General features: G+C 51.7%; 1 protein-coding gene and 1 long non-coding RNA gene across 2 annotated transcripts in view; one reads left to right on the top strand and one right to left on the bottom strand.

Moving 5' to 3' along the window:
* Positions 1-16,334, bottom strand: part of IQSEC2 (IQ motif and Sec7 domain ArfGEF 2) — a 78,630-nt gene that overhangs the window by 13,199 nt on the left and 49,097 nt on the right. The window contains 4 exon segments of the mRNA XM_053891595.1: positions 100-261; positions 1,933-2,828; positions 5,234-5,635; positions 6,573-6,834. Of these exon segments, the coding sequence (XP_053747570.1) occupies positions 100-261; positions 1,933-2,828; positions 5,234-5,635; positions 6,573-6,834 (1,722 nt within the window).
* LOC109260279 (uncharacterized) lies at positions 3,057-3,726 on the top strand. The gene is made up of 2 exons (XR_002076937.2): positions 3,057-3,153; positions 3,468-3,726. It is a non-coding gene; the product is annotated as an uncharacterized LOC109260279 (long non-coding RNA).

Here is a 16,334-nt window from a genome sequence, read left to right as displayed (position 1 = left end):
AGTTTATCTGAACAAAAAGGACAGGCTGCCCACTTCCTCCCTCCTGCCCTCCTTTTCCAGGAATCCCTGGCCCGGTCTGCCCCATCCTGGGGTCCTCACTCCAACACATCTCTGTTGAACTGCTTCTGCCGGTTCCCTAGGAATTCCCCTATCATCTGCCGGCTCAGGCCTTTCCGTTCCAGGATAAAGTGAGCCACTCCCACCGGTGTGTCTGACAGGAAGCCCCGCTCGATCAGATACTGGATACCCTTCTCTGGCTTCCTGCAGAAAGAGGGGAGGTAGATGAGATGACTGTCCTCCTAGAACTCGGCCCTTGGTCCCACTTCATGAACTAATTTTGGGCCCAACCATAGCCTCAGAGAACCAAGGAAGGTGAATATATAACTTATGTCCAATCCCTTCATGGTACAGATAAGAAAACTGAGGCCCAAGGGGAGGAAGCCACTCTCACAGAGTTTTTAAATTCCAAGGCATCCTCAACCCTTTCACTGGAGCCAGTCAGTTAACTGGAGCCACACTACAATGGAAACTAAGATCTAATGAGAGGCTGCTCTATGCCAGGAGCTTTAATATTCCCAGTAGCCACTGAGGAGTCCTGGGAGAAGGCCTGAGCCCCCAGGCTAAGCCCTTCTCTCTGAGTCACAGACCCTCAGAACAGGAAAGTGAAGAGGTTTCTCTGTCTGCCTCTCAAATCCCACCCAGACAAGGTAGTACCCAGCCTCTGTGAATGTGCCAATAGACAAGATACTCTCTGCTTTCCACTAGGCCAAATCTGGGTCTGAGCTATCCTGTATTCAAAACCCCAGAGCCTTAGGACCCCATGAGGTTGGAATTTGGAAGAGACTTTGGTGCCACAGGAGTCTCACATCTGTCACTTACCAGTTGTGTGACTCAACGCAACTCCTTTTATGTCTCTAAGCCTCAGCTCCTTCTCTATAAAACAGGGACACTACTTCCCACCTTCCTGAGCTATTGTGAGACGTAAATATAGGTGGCAGTGTCTACTAGGCTATGAAGACACAAGGCATTTGGTTTCTAATTCTCTTCTGAGCAAATGTCATGCTTCCACCCCACTCCTAAGCACCTGGCATAAGATCAGGCACCTAGAAAGGGCTCAGTCATGGTCACTGACTACTCCAGCACTCCACCCTGCCCCCCCCCCCAGGCCTGAGTATGCACACCCTGCTAATCAAAACTTTTTTAAAAGTTTGTTTTATTTATTTTGAGAGAGAGAGAGAGAGAAAGAGAGAGGGAGAGGATGGGGGGGGGGGAATGAGCAGGGAAGGGGCAGAGAGAGAGGGAGAGAAAGAATCCCAAGCAGGCTCTGTGCTGTCAGCTCAGAGCCCAATGCAGGGCTCGAACTCACAAACCACGAGATCATGACATGAACCGAGATCAAGAGTTGGATGCTTAATAAACTGAGCCACCCAGGTGCCCCACACACCCTGCTAATCAATAGATGGAAGCACTGAAGCCCAAGGAAGGAACACACCTTGCCCAGGGCTACACAGAGAGGCTGGCCGGAGTCAGGTTAGGGGTCGAGGGCTCCTGTTACTTAGAGCAGGGTTCTTTATACATCATATCACCTCCCCACCAAAAAGGGTACATGGGGGACCCAAGGTTCAGAATCCATCCTATAGACAGCAAACCGGGGCCCAGAGGAGGAAACATCTTGCCCAAGATCGCACAGCCAGTCAGAGGCAGTATTAGGGTTAGAATTGCCTCTGACAGCTGCGTCTGTGTGTGGTGGGGAGGGCTTTCCATTCTGCCACCCTGTTGCCAATCCTCTTCCCTGAAAGGCTGGGGAGAAACACCACCCACAAAACGAGAGGATGGCTGAAGCAGGATCTCTGCTTGGAGTTCAGCCCCAGCGGTCCAAGTGCCTCTAGCAGGGTAGGAAGGGGCGAGGAGGCAGGATCAGGGAGCACGTACTTGTTGAAGAGGTTGAGGCCGATTCGGTAGTGCCGCCTCTGCACCACGTCGTTGTTAAAGGCTGGTGAGTCCCAGCTGTGCCTCGTCTCCCGCTGGTAAGTCTGCTTGCACAGGCCTGTGGCTGGAGGCTCTCTCAGGCTGTCCCTCGAAGAGGAGCCAGAGCTGCAGTTGATGGTCTCATTGGAATTGCTGGAGCTCTCCAGGCTCTCATTATCTCCACCATCAGAGTTCTCGCCTGCTGCCTCGCACTTCCCCAACCTCCGACCCCCAGCCACACCACTGGGCCCAGTGCCACTGTTGGGGGCTGGTGGCAGGGGCCCTGGCGGGGCTGGGGCTGGGCCCTCTGGGGCTGGGTAGTGGCGGTGTGGGATCGGGGCCCTGCCTGGTGGCCCCTTGTGCTTCAGGGTCCCATGGGGGCTGCAGCCATCAGCCTCATACACCAGCTGGCGGTGGACAGACCCGCGATCTGAGCGGTCACTCAGGTCCACGGAGCTGTCACTAGGAGGCTCAATGGTAAGCAGGGGAAGGTGGGCGGCCCGCAGCCGGAAATCCCGGCACTCCAAGCACCCAGGACCCCTGCGAGTGCCTTCCTCACGGGCACCGTCTTCCCGGGTCCCTGGTGGCACTGGTGGAGGAACTGGTGGGAGAGGGGCTGGCGCCCAGAACTCAGGCCGGCCCTGGGGTGGGGGCTCTGTGCTAGGCAGTCGCTCAGGGGATGGTGGGGGAACTGGGTCATCCAAGTAGAGGGGAAGGTCACTGAAGGACGTGGCTGAGCTGTCCTCTTGCTGTTCCTTTGATTCTCGCTTCTCCAGTTGGGCTGACCCTGGCTCCTCAGACATGGGCCCTGATGGGTGGCAGTTCAGGGCCTCATCAATGGACTCAGCCAGAGACTTTACCTGTGTGGGAGTAAAGGGGAAGAGGGAAGGGAAGGAGGGTAGGATGGTGGAAGGCAGGGAGTAGGGGAGGGAGGGAGGGGAGGCAAAAGGGGGAATCTTCCTAGTGGGTCAGCCAAGAAGAGGGAATCCCCTCCCCCACCCCCACAGGTTCTCTGCAGTGTATAAAATAACTCCCAGGGAACCATTGTGAGCTCACAGGGGCTGGCTATTGGCCACAAGTCCCCTTCTCAATATCTCAATCCCTCCTTCATGTCCCTATGTACCCAAGCCAAATGCCACCTACTCTCTGATTCAATCCACATTTCTGCCTCTGCCGTCCCCCAGGGTAAACCAATATCCCAGCTTCCTCTGGGCTCCCAGAGCTCTCCATCTGGTTCTGTCTTGTTCAACCCATAATATTTATTATTTGACGATCTAAACCATGGCTGGTAACTCTGCTTCCCTGTGGTATCCAGCCTCCAAACTGGCCTCTAATGATCCCTGCCTCTTGGTATACATGATCCCAGGCTTGGTCTGTAGAGCCAACAGTATATGGCAGAAGTGATGGGATGTCACTTCCCACATCAGGTTATACAGGACTGCAGCTTCCTTCTTGAGCACTCTTGTTCACTGTTCTCTCTCTCAATCTCTCTCTCTCAGACCCCTTGCTCTGGGGGAAGCCACACCATGAGCAGTCCTAGGGAGATGCCCACACGATGAGGAGCTGAATCTTCCTGCCAATAGTCGAGTGAGCTTGGAAGCAAATCCATCAGCCCCCAGCAAGTCTTCACAGACTGGTCTCACCCTATGGCTTGATTGAAGCCTCATGAAAGACCCTGAGCCAGAACCACCAGCCAAGCCACTCCCAGATTCCTGGCCCTCAGAAACTGTGTGAGATAATAAATATTTCTTGTTTAAGTGAAGTCTTTATGTTCAGTTTGAAGCTACTAAATTTGGGGGTCATGTGTTATGCAGCAATGTAATTGATACATGTAACTACCACACTTCTCCATCATATTTAGATAGCACTAACAGCTGAGCCCAGGCCTGGTTCCTCAGTCTCTGCACCAGACTGTGATCCCTTATCCCCCATTCTCCCCTTGAGGGATGGATCCAGGTTTCTGTCTTTTCAGCCAGCTCAGTCAACTTCAGTCGACTCAGCTCAACACATTTGACACAGAAGAGGTATTCAATTAAATGTTTGTTGTATGGATGGATGAGTGATTTAGATCTTCCATTTAAAATTTCTTTCCTCCCCCCTACCTACACCCCTTCACTAGCTCCAGGGAAGCATGTCCTGGCTGATGGCAGGGTGAGATCAGAGAGCTTAGAGAAGAATGATTTCTTCTCTTATAAAGCTTCATTCATTCATTCATTCATTCAACCCTTTCTGCCAAATACCTCCTTAGTTTTAGGAAGGAAACTAACATGTACTGAGCAGCTGCTTTCATGTATATTACCTAGCTGAAGTGACTCTTCAAAACAGCTTTAAAAGGAAGGTTCTATCTCCATTTTATTGATCATGTTTCAGTGAGGTTAAACAACTTTCCGGAGGTCACACAGCTGGGAGACGGCAGAACTGGGATTTGCACTTGAACAGCTAATGCTGACAGACCTCAAGCCGAGAATGATCTGCTACCACCATCACTGCCTATTACATTCCCACCATCTCATGCTTTTGCCAATGTAATGCCTGTGCAAGCAACACCCTACCCTCCCAACAATCTCTAACTTGCTAAGTCTTATTTGTCTGGTAAGGCCCAGCTCCAGTGCTATTTTCTCAAAGAGGCTTTCTCTTGTCCTCTCAAAAGAAAGTCTCTTTTCCCTCCTCTGCATTCCCATGGTACTATATGTGATCCTTTCTCATGGCTCTGAGCACACTCTATTTCAGGAGACAGTTATGTGCATGTCTGCCATTTCCTACTGGCCTCGGAGATCCTCGAGAACAAGGACCCTGGCTGGCTCATCTGTCTCTGTCGCAGTGCCCACCACAGAGCCTGGTCAATAGTGGTAGTAGTGCAGTATAAGGGAAGGGGCATGGACTTTAGAACCAGACAGAGCTGAGTTCCAATCCAGTTTGGAAAAGTCACTTCACGTCTCAGGGACTTGGAGCCCCAGTCTCCTCCTCTGTCAAATTGGGATAACAACCCCCATTGTGCAGGTCGTTATGATGCACACACAGCACCTGGCATGGAGTAGGAGCTCATCACCTGTTAGGCCTTAATTTGCTTGTGCATCAAGTTCCAAAGAGTGAGAACTTAAATTTTCTTATGTGTTCCAAAAGCCTAGATGTTTAACTTGTTCTAACTAGATGGATGCCTTTCTCATCCATCTCACAGTCCGTACTCACATGCTTGCTGGGCAACTTCTTTCAGTTTGGAATATAGGCAATATAGGGAGGAGAGGCCCTTTTCAGGGATGCTGACCTGTTTGGAGAAGGAGTCTTCGAGCTCTGTGATGTCATTGGAAAACTCTCCAGATGTGGTGACAGAGCTTCCCCCACCATCGATGCCCCCTCCACAGGAGCCTCCATATGGGAGCCCTCGTTCAAGCCGGTGGCTCCGGGCACCAGCCATGGCACCCTCGTCCAGCGAGGCAGGCTTGCCCTCGAAGTACGCGGGGTTCTGTGCCTTCTCATACTCCTCAAAGGAGAACTGCATCCGCATATTGGAAAGGATGATGCGGCGGGACATGCGGCTTTCTGAAGCCGAGCTGCGGAGCCGCTCAAAGTTCTTGTTCATGCGGTACTGGCGAAAGGCTGTCTGGATGGTCCTGGCGGCCCTGCGGCTCAGGAAGGAGCCCCCATACTTCCTCTCCAGCATTTCCACCTAGCAGGGGAGGGTCGAGGGGAATGAGGTCAGAAACTCACTGCAGCCTCATTCACCTCCCTGGGCCTCAACCCACACCACAGCCAACTGCGCATAGCTGCCTAGACAGGCCAGGCTGTGTGCTCTCAGTGTTGTGTCCTCACTTTAATCTCAGATAACACTTGTCACATGGGACTGGATTGTGGTTTTCTTTTTTATTTACAAGAAATAGATGTTCATTATGCCAGAAAAGTTAAAAAAAAAAAACAGAGATGCCAAAAATGGAAAGAAAAGAAAGAAATTGAGAGCAAGGGGAAGGAAAGGAAAGAGGAAGAGAGAGAAAGAAGAGAGGGAGAGAGGAAGGGAAGGGGAGTGTGGAGAGAGGGAAGGAAAGAAGGAAGGAAGGAAGGGAGGGAGGGAGGGAGGGGGGTAGGAAGGAAGGGAGGAAGGAAGATAGGTTCGCCTGAAGTCCCAATACCTAGGCATAACCACAATGAATGCTTTGGTATATGTCCTTCCAGGTTTTTTTTATATACATAGGATTTTGTGCTCCCTGACGTTTTTTTGTTTTTTTGTTTTTTTGTTTTTTGTTTTTTTTTTTTAAGCTACACAAATCCTGTGTGATATATATGATATACTATAGCACACTCTTCTGAAAGTGCCCATTTATGTGTGTGCTTCTCCTATTAGATTTTGGAGGATTGGGTTCCGGTCTCATTCATCTTTGTGTCAGTGTTTGCTGAGTGAACTGGAAACTCAGTGGATGGGTGGTGAATGAGTGAGTGCATCCCCAGGAGGATGAAGGACCCCAGAGCTAGTCTCCCATTCTAGTTTCCCTATCCCTCCCTGGATACCGCCCTCAAGTGCCACATTCCAATCCCTCCCTTGGTTCTCGCACACCCACACACCCCCACCCCGTTCCCACTCCCATTCCCAGCCAGAACTGTCTCCTCTGCACCTTCTTGTCCTGCAGGTCCGTGGAGAGTTCATAGCTGTCCGATAGGGCCTTGGAGCGCTTTATCTCCTCCTCCTCCTGCTTCCTCAGGGCGACACTGGCTGGCTGGAGGCGAGCTCGCTGAGCCCAGGGAAGGCCCACCCCAGTTGGGGGGCCCCCCATGTGGCTGCTGGTGGGGGGCATCTGGCTCAGCCGGTAGGGGGGTTGGCTCCCAGGACTATCAACCGCTGTGCTCAGGTCACTGCCTGGGGCATCACCCTCCACACTGTGGGGATGAGATAAGATGAGCCAGGATGTGGGACCAGGAGATGGGCCTGCTCAGCAAGACTGAGAGTGGGTAGACCAGATCCCTGCCCACAACCCCATCCTCCCCAGCTCCCTCACAGACACAGGAACCCCAGTATTTAAGGGCAGGAAGGGAGTTCCCCTCTTTTCCCTTCAGGCCCCCTTGCCTTCATAGCCCTACCCTCATTGCCCTTCAGCCCCACCACTCACAGCTCCGGCCTCTTAGACTCCTTTACCTCAAGGTCGGGTCTTCTCACAGACTTGTCCCCAGTCCTACTCACCCCTCACACCTGGTCCCTTCATAGTCACGTCCCCTCCACAGCCTTATCCCCAGACTGGTTCCCTCCCAGTCTTGTCCACTCAAGTACCTTTTTCTAATAGTGCTGGCCCCTAACAATTCCATCCCCAAACCTTCCTTCCCTTGATGGACCAGTTCCTTCACAGTCCCATCCCTCTCAGCTCTAGCCCCTCATGGCTCTGTCCCCAACACTGAATGCTGTGGTTTCCTTCCCAGCCTGATCCCCCAGCACCACCCAGATCAGCCCTGACCCCAGGCCTGGGACCCACTCCTGCATCCTGCACCTCCACACTCATCCCTCCCCTGCCTAGCCCGACCCCCTATAGCCCCGCCCCTGCCCTCAGCTGCCTGGGCACTGGTCTGGCCAGTTCCCAGGGTTCCCTGGCTGCAAGGGCTCAGGCTCCCAGACAGTGGGAGGCACCTCCCATTCAGCATCCTCACAGGTAAAGAGCTGCCCTGCGGGGCAACTTCTTTTTTCTCCTCATAGCCTCCTCTGCTCAGCTGGGGGAGGGGAGGGCAAGAGTCTCGAGGTTGAAGACTGGCAGGAGCTGGGCACTGGGCCTTGCCTGCCCTGGTTACTCAGAGCTGTTGTTCTGCCAGATCTGCTCCCATGGTGCCATGGCAACCAGGCTGCCAGGGAACCCAGGTGCGGCAGAGCCCAGGTGCCCTGAGCCTAGCGGGCAAGGTGAGGAACCACAGAGGTGGGGAAAATGGGGGAGGGAGGTCGGGAGGGGAAGGACAGGTGGGTGAAGCATGGGGGTTGTGGGGGGAATGGGTGTGGCTGGGGCCCAGGGAATGGTCTGGTTTGGGCAGGCACATGGATGAAGGGGCCCTTGGTTGGAAAGGGTTAAGGGGCCACTCCCCAACCCCTACTTGGCAGAGGCCAGGGCACAGGGCAGGGCAAGCTGGGGTGGATGTAAGGGGACTCCCTACCAATATGGGAGCTTGAGCTGCAACAGACCTTCCAGCCTTGCAGGAGAGCACTTAGGGGTGCAGTGGGGAGGCTGTACCCACCCACCAGGCTGGGTCCTGGGCTGCAGGGGGAGAGCTCCTTTCCACCCCTAGTGGAGCCTCCCACCCACCATTCAACCTCCATCCTCCCAATGTCAGTCTATAACACTGCCAGGAGCAAGGCAGAAACAGACTGGGGAATTGCCCTCTACCCCAAATACTCTCTCCTTCTGGGCCTCAGGGCCTTGTGAAGCCCACTTTGGGGGTCAGACCTGGCCCAGCGCTCCCCCCACCAACCCAGGCATCTAAGGTGCTCCTCTCCACCTCACTCAGGACTGCAGGATACTGCCCAGCAACCTCTCAAACCTCTCACTCTCAGCACACAGCTCAAACCCAGGTTTCCTCAATTGTCTCCTTGGTTCATGAACAATCCATAGCTCCCACTATCCACAAGAGATAGCCCAAGTTCCTTATTCTGGCATTTGAGGATTCTCAAAGATACCGTAGCTAATGCTTATAGAGTGCTTGGCATGTCAGGCACTGTGCTTACCACTTCATATTTAATAACCTGTTTACTGTCCAAAAGAACCCTATGAGATAGGTATTGTGATTTATCTTCATTTTATACATAAAGAAACTGAGGCTCAGAGAGGTTAAGTAACTTATCAATGGTCACACAGCTATTAATGATAGAGCCAGGATTCAAATCCAGGCGGTCGGTCTCCAGAGCTCACACTCTTCAATATTAAGCCATACTGCAAGCTTAGCTGCCAGCCCCCATCCCATCTACCCTTCCTCCAGCCTGGCCCAGATCCTGTTTCTCCCAAATACTCCTCTGCTTTCCACCTCCAAAACTGCTCGTACAGTACCTTCTGCCTGGAATACAGCCCCTATCATTTCTGCCATCTGCAATCTGAGAAATCCCCCCACACCCTACTTCTATCAAGATTCAGGTCATATGCCACCACTAAGAAGCCCTCCTGAAACCCGCCTCCAGCCAGAAATTATTGCTGGTCCTGTGCAGAGCTCCCACACACAGCACATGTCTGTCCTTCTTTTTATGGTGCAGGTTAGCTTTGGCAAAGCGTGACAACTATTTGTGTTCATGACTCCCAGCACAGGAAGAGACTTTGGTAATCTCCTAGCCAGCACAGAGCACAAGGCCGGGAACAGAGTAGCTAAAAGCTTCTGGAGTGAAGGAGTCAATGAATGGGCCATGGTGGCTATGCTAATAGATCCTCCCACCTGAGCCTGACCTCCCTCTCCAGTGTCCTCTTCCAATCCATTCTCCATCCTGCGGCCAGAGAGAGCTCTCCAAAGTACAGCTTTGACCATTTTGTGCCCCCACTAAAACCCTTCCACAGCTCCTCATAATTCATTCAACAAACAATTGAGCATTTTCTATGCGCCAGGCACAATGCTAGGTGCCAGAAATAAAATAGTGGACAAAATACATAAGATGTGTTCCCTGGGGAGGTGACATTCTAGTGGGAGAAGCAGACTATAAATACATACTGTTGGGGCGCCTGGGTGGCTCAGTTGGTTAAGCATCTGACTCTCAGTCTCGGCTCAGGTCTTGACCTCACAGTTTTGTGAGTTCAAGCCCCCCATCAGGCTCTGTGCTGGCAGTGTGGAGCCTGTTTGGGATTCTCTCTCTCTCTCTCTCTCTCTCTCTGCCCCTTCCCTGTTCATGCTGTCTTTGTCTCTCTCTCAAAAATATATAAACTTAAAACAAAATTTTAAATACATACTGTCCTTTCAGGTAGGGAGAAGTGCTAGGAAGGAAAATACAACAGAGGGATAAAAAGTGCTGTTTTCGATATTGTGGTCAGGGAAGGTCTTCTTGAAGAAGTGGCATATAAGCTGAGCCCCGATGGAAGTGAGGGAGTGAGCTCTGTGGTCACCTGAGGGAAAAGCAGTCCAGACAGAAGGTAGAGCTAGTGAAAAGATATCGAGTTGAATGGCACCTGCCATGTTTGAGAAACAGTAAGGAAGCCAGTGTAGCTGGAGCAAAGTGGATGAGGGGAGAATGATAGAGAGGTAAGATCAGAGAGGTAATGGAGCCCAAATCATGAATGGCATTAAGCCCATGATAAAGACTTTGACTTTTTCACTCTGATTGAGATGAGCTGAGGAGGGATGTGATCTAACTTAGGTTTCATAGGAATCATCATCCATAGGATAACGTCTAACTTCCTCACCAGAGCCATGGATGGTTCTGCTGACCTGACCCCTGCTTCATATTCCTCTGCCCCATTACTTCAACCTGGCTATGCCCTGCTCACCTTTCAACATTTAGCTCAGGTGTGCTCTTCCATGCCCACCTGCCCACTCCACACATGTTGGCTTTCAGGTCCTTCCTCTGCTGCCATAGGGCCTTATGGTCACCTCTATCCTTAGGGCAAGAGCATTAATGAGTTCATTGAATCCTCAAAATGTTTTGAGGCAGACATCATTAGCTCCATGTTATAGATGAGGACACTGAGGCTCAGAGAGGTGACAGAAACTTGCTCAAGGTCACACAGTTATTAGGTGAGAAAGTCAGGATGCAAACACAGGGCCCAGGCTGTCTTTTCATGACATCTCATTGCCTCTCCCCACTTCTGGCTCCATGTCGCCCCCAGGTCTTCACTCTTTGGCAATTCCTCCCTTCAGAGATGGCCCCCAACTCTGGTGCAAAGGGAATAGGGGCAGGGAGGTCAGACTGTCAGCACAGCCTCCCCCAAGAGGGCCTGGCAAAAAGGACAGTGCTTGAGGGTGTTGCCCCTGACATCATACATACTGTTGAAGAAATAGCACCTGAGGATGTGGAATCCCTTTACTCAGGGTCCCCCAAAACACCGAAGGGCATGCTGATCACATGGAAAATCTCTCTTCTCTTCCTCATATGTGTGTGTGTGTGTGTGTGTGTGTGTGCGCGCGCACACACACACACACACACACACACACACACACACACACACACACCGTACAGTAAAAGCTGGGCAGGCCTAGGTTCAGGTCTTGACTGCCATTTACCAGCTGTGTGAGCCCAGGCACGTCCCTTTACCTCTCTGCACCTGTTTCTCTTCTGTGTAGGGCTAGAGGAAATGCAATTCCCTCTTTGGCTTCCTGGACTTCTGAAAGGGCCTGGGGGACCCTGCCCACCCCCCCACCTCTGGACTCCTCCCAGTCAGGAGCAAAGAATATGAGAACACATACACACACACACACACACACACACACACACACACACACACACATGCACTGTCTTCTGGGCTATTCTGTGGGGGAAACTGGAGAGCATCCTCTGCATCAGGGGAAATAAACTACATTATACAAATAACCACAGTACAAAGCTGAAAGTCCTTAAGGCTGGGGAACAGAGGAAGTGCTGGGGGAGCTCAGGAGAGAGATTCCTTCTGCTTGGGGGTGGCTGAGCAGAATAAAAATAAACTCACACTCACAGTGCACCTTCCCTGTGTCAGGCATTTTCCACACATTATTTAATCTGCATGACAAACGTGAAGAAGAATTAGTATTCCTACTTTGCAGGTGAGGAAAAAGGCTCTGAGGGGGAAAGTAACAGCCAAAGGTCTCAGAGCTAGCAAGTGGCAGAACAGGAATCCAAAGCCCAGAGCCTGTATTAGTTCCCTTGCTGCCTTTTATAAAGGCTTCCTGGAGGAGGAAGCTGCTGACCAGGGCCTTGCCTAGGAGGAGCTGGTAGAAGTGAGTGACTTTGTGAGCCAAGGCACTAAGATAGGGAGAAGCAGGGTAGGACATTCTGTAGGGATTTGGGGTGGCCTGCCCATGGTGTGGGGCACTGACTCTCCCCGGATGCTGCTCCTAATGGGAGGTCTCTCTCCCTCCTTCTCTTTATTGGCACTGCCCGGAGCTAGGCAACCAGCAGGGGATGGGATCAGGATGCAGTTGCCATGGAAATGAATGGGGGCTGTTGCTATGGATACTATAAGATGAGGGCAAGAGGAAGCTAGGGATGCTGAGGACTATTCACATGACAACTTAGGATGGAAAGGCGGGGTGGGGGGCAGTGAGGGGACCTGAAGTGAGAGACAAGAAAACAAGATGAGGAAGTCAGAGCACCTAGATGAGGGCAGGGGCTTTCTTTGGGCCTTGGAGAAAGACAGGCAAGGACACCAGACAAAGGGGTGGGTGGGGCAGATGGGCAGAGGGACCCCAATCACCTCTGTCTCCTCTGATGGCTCTTCTGCAAGCTGTTTCTACTGCTCAATCCCAGTGCCATGGAGAATCCAAACCTGGGCCAACCTGGCTTGCTTGGCACAAGGGCTGGTAGGGGAGGAGGCCATCAAAGGGACTGACTGGGGAGAGAGTGGGAAAACACAGGCTTGGGAGCACACAGACCCAGGTTTGAATCCCAGATCTGCTTCTTTGCAGCCCTAAAAATAATTGTTGTCATTTACCAAGTATCTACTTTTTGTTAGGCCTAGCAACTTTGCAAGGTCTGGGTTGTTCTCCCTGAAGGAGATAACAGATGAGGAAACCAAAGTACAGAGAGATGAAGTAACTTGCCCAAAGTCTCAAAGCTCAGCAGTGGTGGAGCCAGGAGCCAAATCAACAAATTAAGGTGTTCTTAACCACCCTCCCTCTGCTCTGAACCGCCCCTCCCAGGTCTAGTCTGCATTCTCCAGCTCCCTACACCTTCCCACAATGATACGCACAGGGCCAGATGCTGGGTAAATAAATATTTGTGGAGTGTGAGAAGAAGCCACCTGGGAGGAAGCAGGAAAGACTGAGGTTAGATGGAAGAAGCACCTGACTTTGAGAACTGTGAGTCATGGGTTAGACTGGCCAAGGGTAGAAGAGCCAACAGAACAGAGATGGACTCTATGAACCATGCAATCCCACAGATCCAAACTCAGGCTCAGAAAGTCAAAGTGGCATGCCCAGGGTCGCAAAGAATGAGAACCAAAATCCCCTACCTTCCAGGCCAGTGTCCCGCTTTTTAGTTTCAGAAGCCCCTTGAATCTGTCCAGCTGTCCCCCGCCAACCCCTGCACCTTTAAGCTCCTAGACAACAGCTGGGCAACAGAAGGCTACTTGCACTTCCTACGCTATGTGAGCACAGTGCCTTTGTTCGTACTCTTCGTTTCTTCTTCCTTGTTCCCTCTCCCCTTCGCCCCAGACTTCATTGCTCTGGGTGAGCTCCTCTGCATCTTGCAGCACTCTGAGAAGGTGAGCCCTCCTGGGAAGCCAATTCTGACTCATGTCTACCCACCCCGCCGTAGAAGTTGACAAGGTAAGCTACTCCCCACTCTGTGTCTTGTGCACAGTCATGTCACAGATGATCCTTATCAGCAGCTAACTTCAAGCTACTCTCTTGAAGTGTCTGTCCCCTTCCTGCTCATGTCTCCCAAAGGCAGTGGCCTGGTATGATTCACCTCTGTGGACCTGGCATGCCCAGGCCAGGGCCCAGCATACAGCATGTGCTCACCAGCCACCTTGGTCCTCTAAGTCAGATGGCAGTCGTGTGTGTCTGAGTGTGTGTGACCATCCTGCCTGGCAACTGTCACCCTAAAAGCCATAGCCTCACATGCTCAAAAGCCACCCACACCCAGTCTCGTGATTATCTCTACCAGGCACACACAGAGAGCCTGTTAGGCGTAGAAAGTCACCACCTCACACAATCAACCTCACACACACACACACACACACACACACACACACACACTCACTCAGAATTCCTTATACCATCACATTCCCTTAGGTACACAACAGTGCAGTTTCTCACTACTGATCCACCTGCCTGCTGCACATAAAGTCATGCACACATATGCACAGGCACATACGTTTCCCTCACAACCGAGAGTAACCTTCCCTCTTCCCACAGCCCAGGCCCTCAGCCAATTCAGTTGTCTACACAGGAGTCTACACCTCCTCGGCTCCCACAACGATCATCTGACCTTGACTTGCCCTCTCCCTCCATTTAGTTGAATCCTTGCCCCTCTTCACTTCCTTCTATCTCCAATCGGATAAAGGGTAGAATGGTCTCTTCTCCAGCCACCACAGGTCATCTAGACTCACACGCCCTGGAGAGCCAGTGGAACAGATCTACACACTATTCCCCAACTCACCAGCACAACCCTGGAGCTCTCCACCAGGTTTCTGTCCATGCTGTGTCTCCTGTGATGCCTCTTCACATCTACCACCCATTCAAACCCTTCCGAGTCTTCTATTCTTGCCCCTCCTCCTCCAGCAAGCCCTCCTAGACACTACAATCCTCCCCAGCCCACCTTGACATACCCCCTCCTCTTTGCGCCAGGAACATAGTTTGCTCATTAGTGAAGCCATATCTACTCCATCATTTCTGCCCTTCACACCCTGCCTACTTTTCCAAAGGAATTTCTCCTCTCCCTTGGGAGGTGGAGATCTTATGGAAAACACAGCCACTGTCTTCCTTCCTTCCACTGGATCCCTCACAGTATTAAGCGTGAAGCCTTTCCCACAGTTAGATGCTCAAACAATGCTTTCTGGACGAGTGAAGGAGGGAGAGGGGAAGAAAGAGAGGGAAGGGCAGAGGAAGGGACAGAGGGAGGGGAGAAATAAATTAGAATTTGGATGAGTTAAATGAGTAGATGACTTGAGTGGCTGAGTGAAACAATGAGTGAGGGATCAAGGTGAGGGGATGCTGAAGGAGGGGGGTGCTGAAAGAAAGGAGAGGAGGAACTCTCACCTGCACCTTAATCAAAGCAAGAGCCACCAGCCACTGCACACTTGTCCAACTGTGCATCACACCTTATGCTGGGTTCCTAGTGTTTTCTTGCTAATCTTCATGACAACCCACAGAAATAGATACATTCTCACTGTACTCGGGAGGAAAATGAAGTTCAAGGAGAAGAAAATACTTGCTCAAGATTACACAGATAGTTAAGGGGGAGAACCAAGGTAAACTCAGTTTTGTTCAATGCCAAAGGCTTAGAAAGGGAAAGCCAGGGTATGAGCCCACTTGGGGCGGGGGGTGTCTCTTGACTTTGCTCCCAACACAGACACATTATGGAATGTGTGGGTCTCACCGTCCATAAAGGATACCTTCCACCCTCCTGTCGACAGCTTCCAGGGATGCTTAGAACCAGCTTCTGGAAGGTGCAGGATATATTTAGGGTCATTGCATCTGGAGGAAATGGCTTCCCCTTAGACTCAGAGATCCCTAAAGTTGTAGAATCAGAACCTTGAAAGTACAGAATCGAGGACTCTTAACCATCACAGAATATTAAAATCATATTATCAGAATTTTTTAATAACAGAATCATGAAATCTTAAAACCACAGGATTGGAGAATCCCCAAATCACAGAGTTGTAGAAATAGAAACCACAGAATTGCATGGAATGTGTCACTGAATTATCATATTTTAAGTCCATATAATCACAGTTTCTTAAAATTCTAGCATCTCAGATTGACAGAATGTCAGAGCTGGAGGAACCCTTGGAGATCCTCTGGTCCAACCTCCCTCCTCCTTTTACACATGGGGTGGGGTGGAAACTAGGTAGCAGAGGGGCCAAGCAACATGTCCAGGTTGGCCGGCCCATGCTGCCTCAGGCTGACTGACTGGAGAAGGCAGCAGACTTGCCCGTGGTGAGAGTGCCACACCATTCGTTCATTTATTGAGTGCCTTTTGGGTATTGACAATACCAAGAATCAGACCCTACTCTCTCTCCCAGGCCCTGTTCCCAGCCCTGGATAGGAAAGAAGGTAAGGCCCTGGTGGGGATGAGGAGAGGGAAGTGGGGGTGGGGTGGAACATACATCAGACAGAGAGAAGAGATCAGCTTTTATTGATGGAAATTCCTTTGTACACAGCAACACCCGCACTCTGAAAGCCCTTTCATCCTGATCATATTTACAGAGCACTATGGGAGTGGCAGAGGGCACGGGGCAAGGCCTTCAAGCAGTGGAGATGGCAGCAATGGCCACAGCAAGGGAACCAGCGAGCGAGCAATGGGGAACTAGGCAGGCTGGGTCCCGCCCCTGTCTGGTCCTCTGAGCCCTAGGCACCCTGCATCTCTGTTTGTGCTCACAGAGGACAGAGGTAGGTCCTTGGGATGTCATTTGGAGACCTCTCCAGGAGTGGCAGGCTCCAGGGTGCCTGGGAAGTGGGGTGTGGGTACGGGAGGGTCCAGGTTCCAAGCTCCAAGCTCCAAGCTCTACTGCTCCCACATTTTAGTCAGACCTAGGGCTCCAGCCTTTATAATTCAGGGGCTGGAGTCCAGGGGAGGC

Source organism: Panthera pardus, unplaced genomic scaffold, assembly GCF_024362965.1.
Source record: "Panthera pardus isolate Hobbes unplaced genomic scaffold, ASM2436296v1 HiC_scaffold_27, whole genome shotgun sequence".
In the NCBI taxonomy this organism is placed as follows: Eukaryota; Metazoa; Chordata; class Mammalia; order Carnivora; family Felidae; genus Panthera; species Panthera pardus.
The sequence above is the reverse complement of the archived record's forward strand: the minus strand, read 5'-3'. Positions and strand labels throughout refer to the sequence as shown.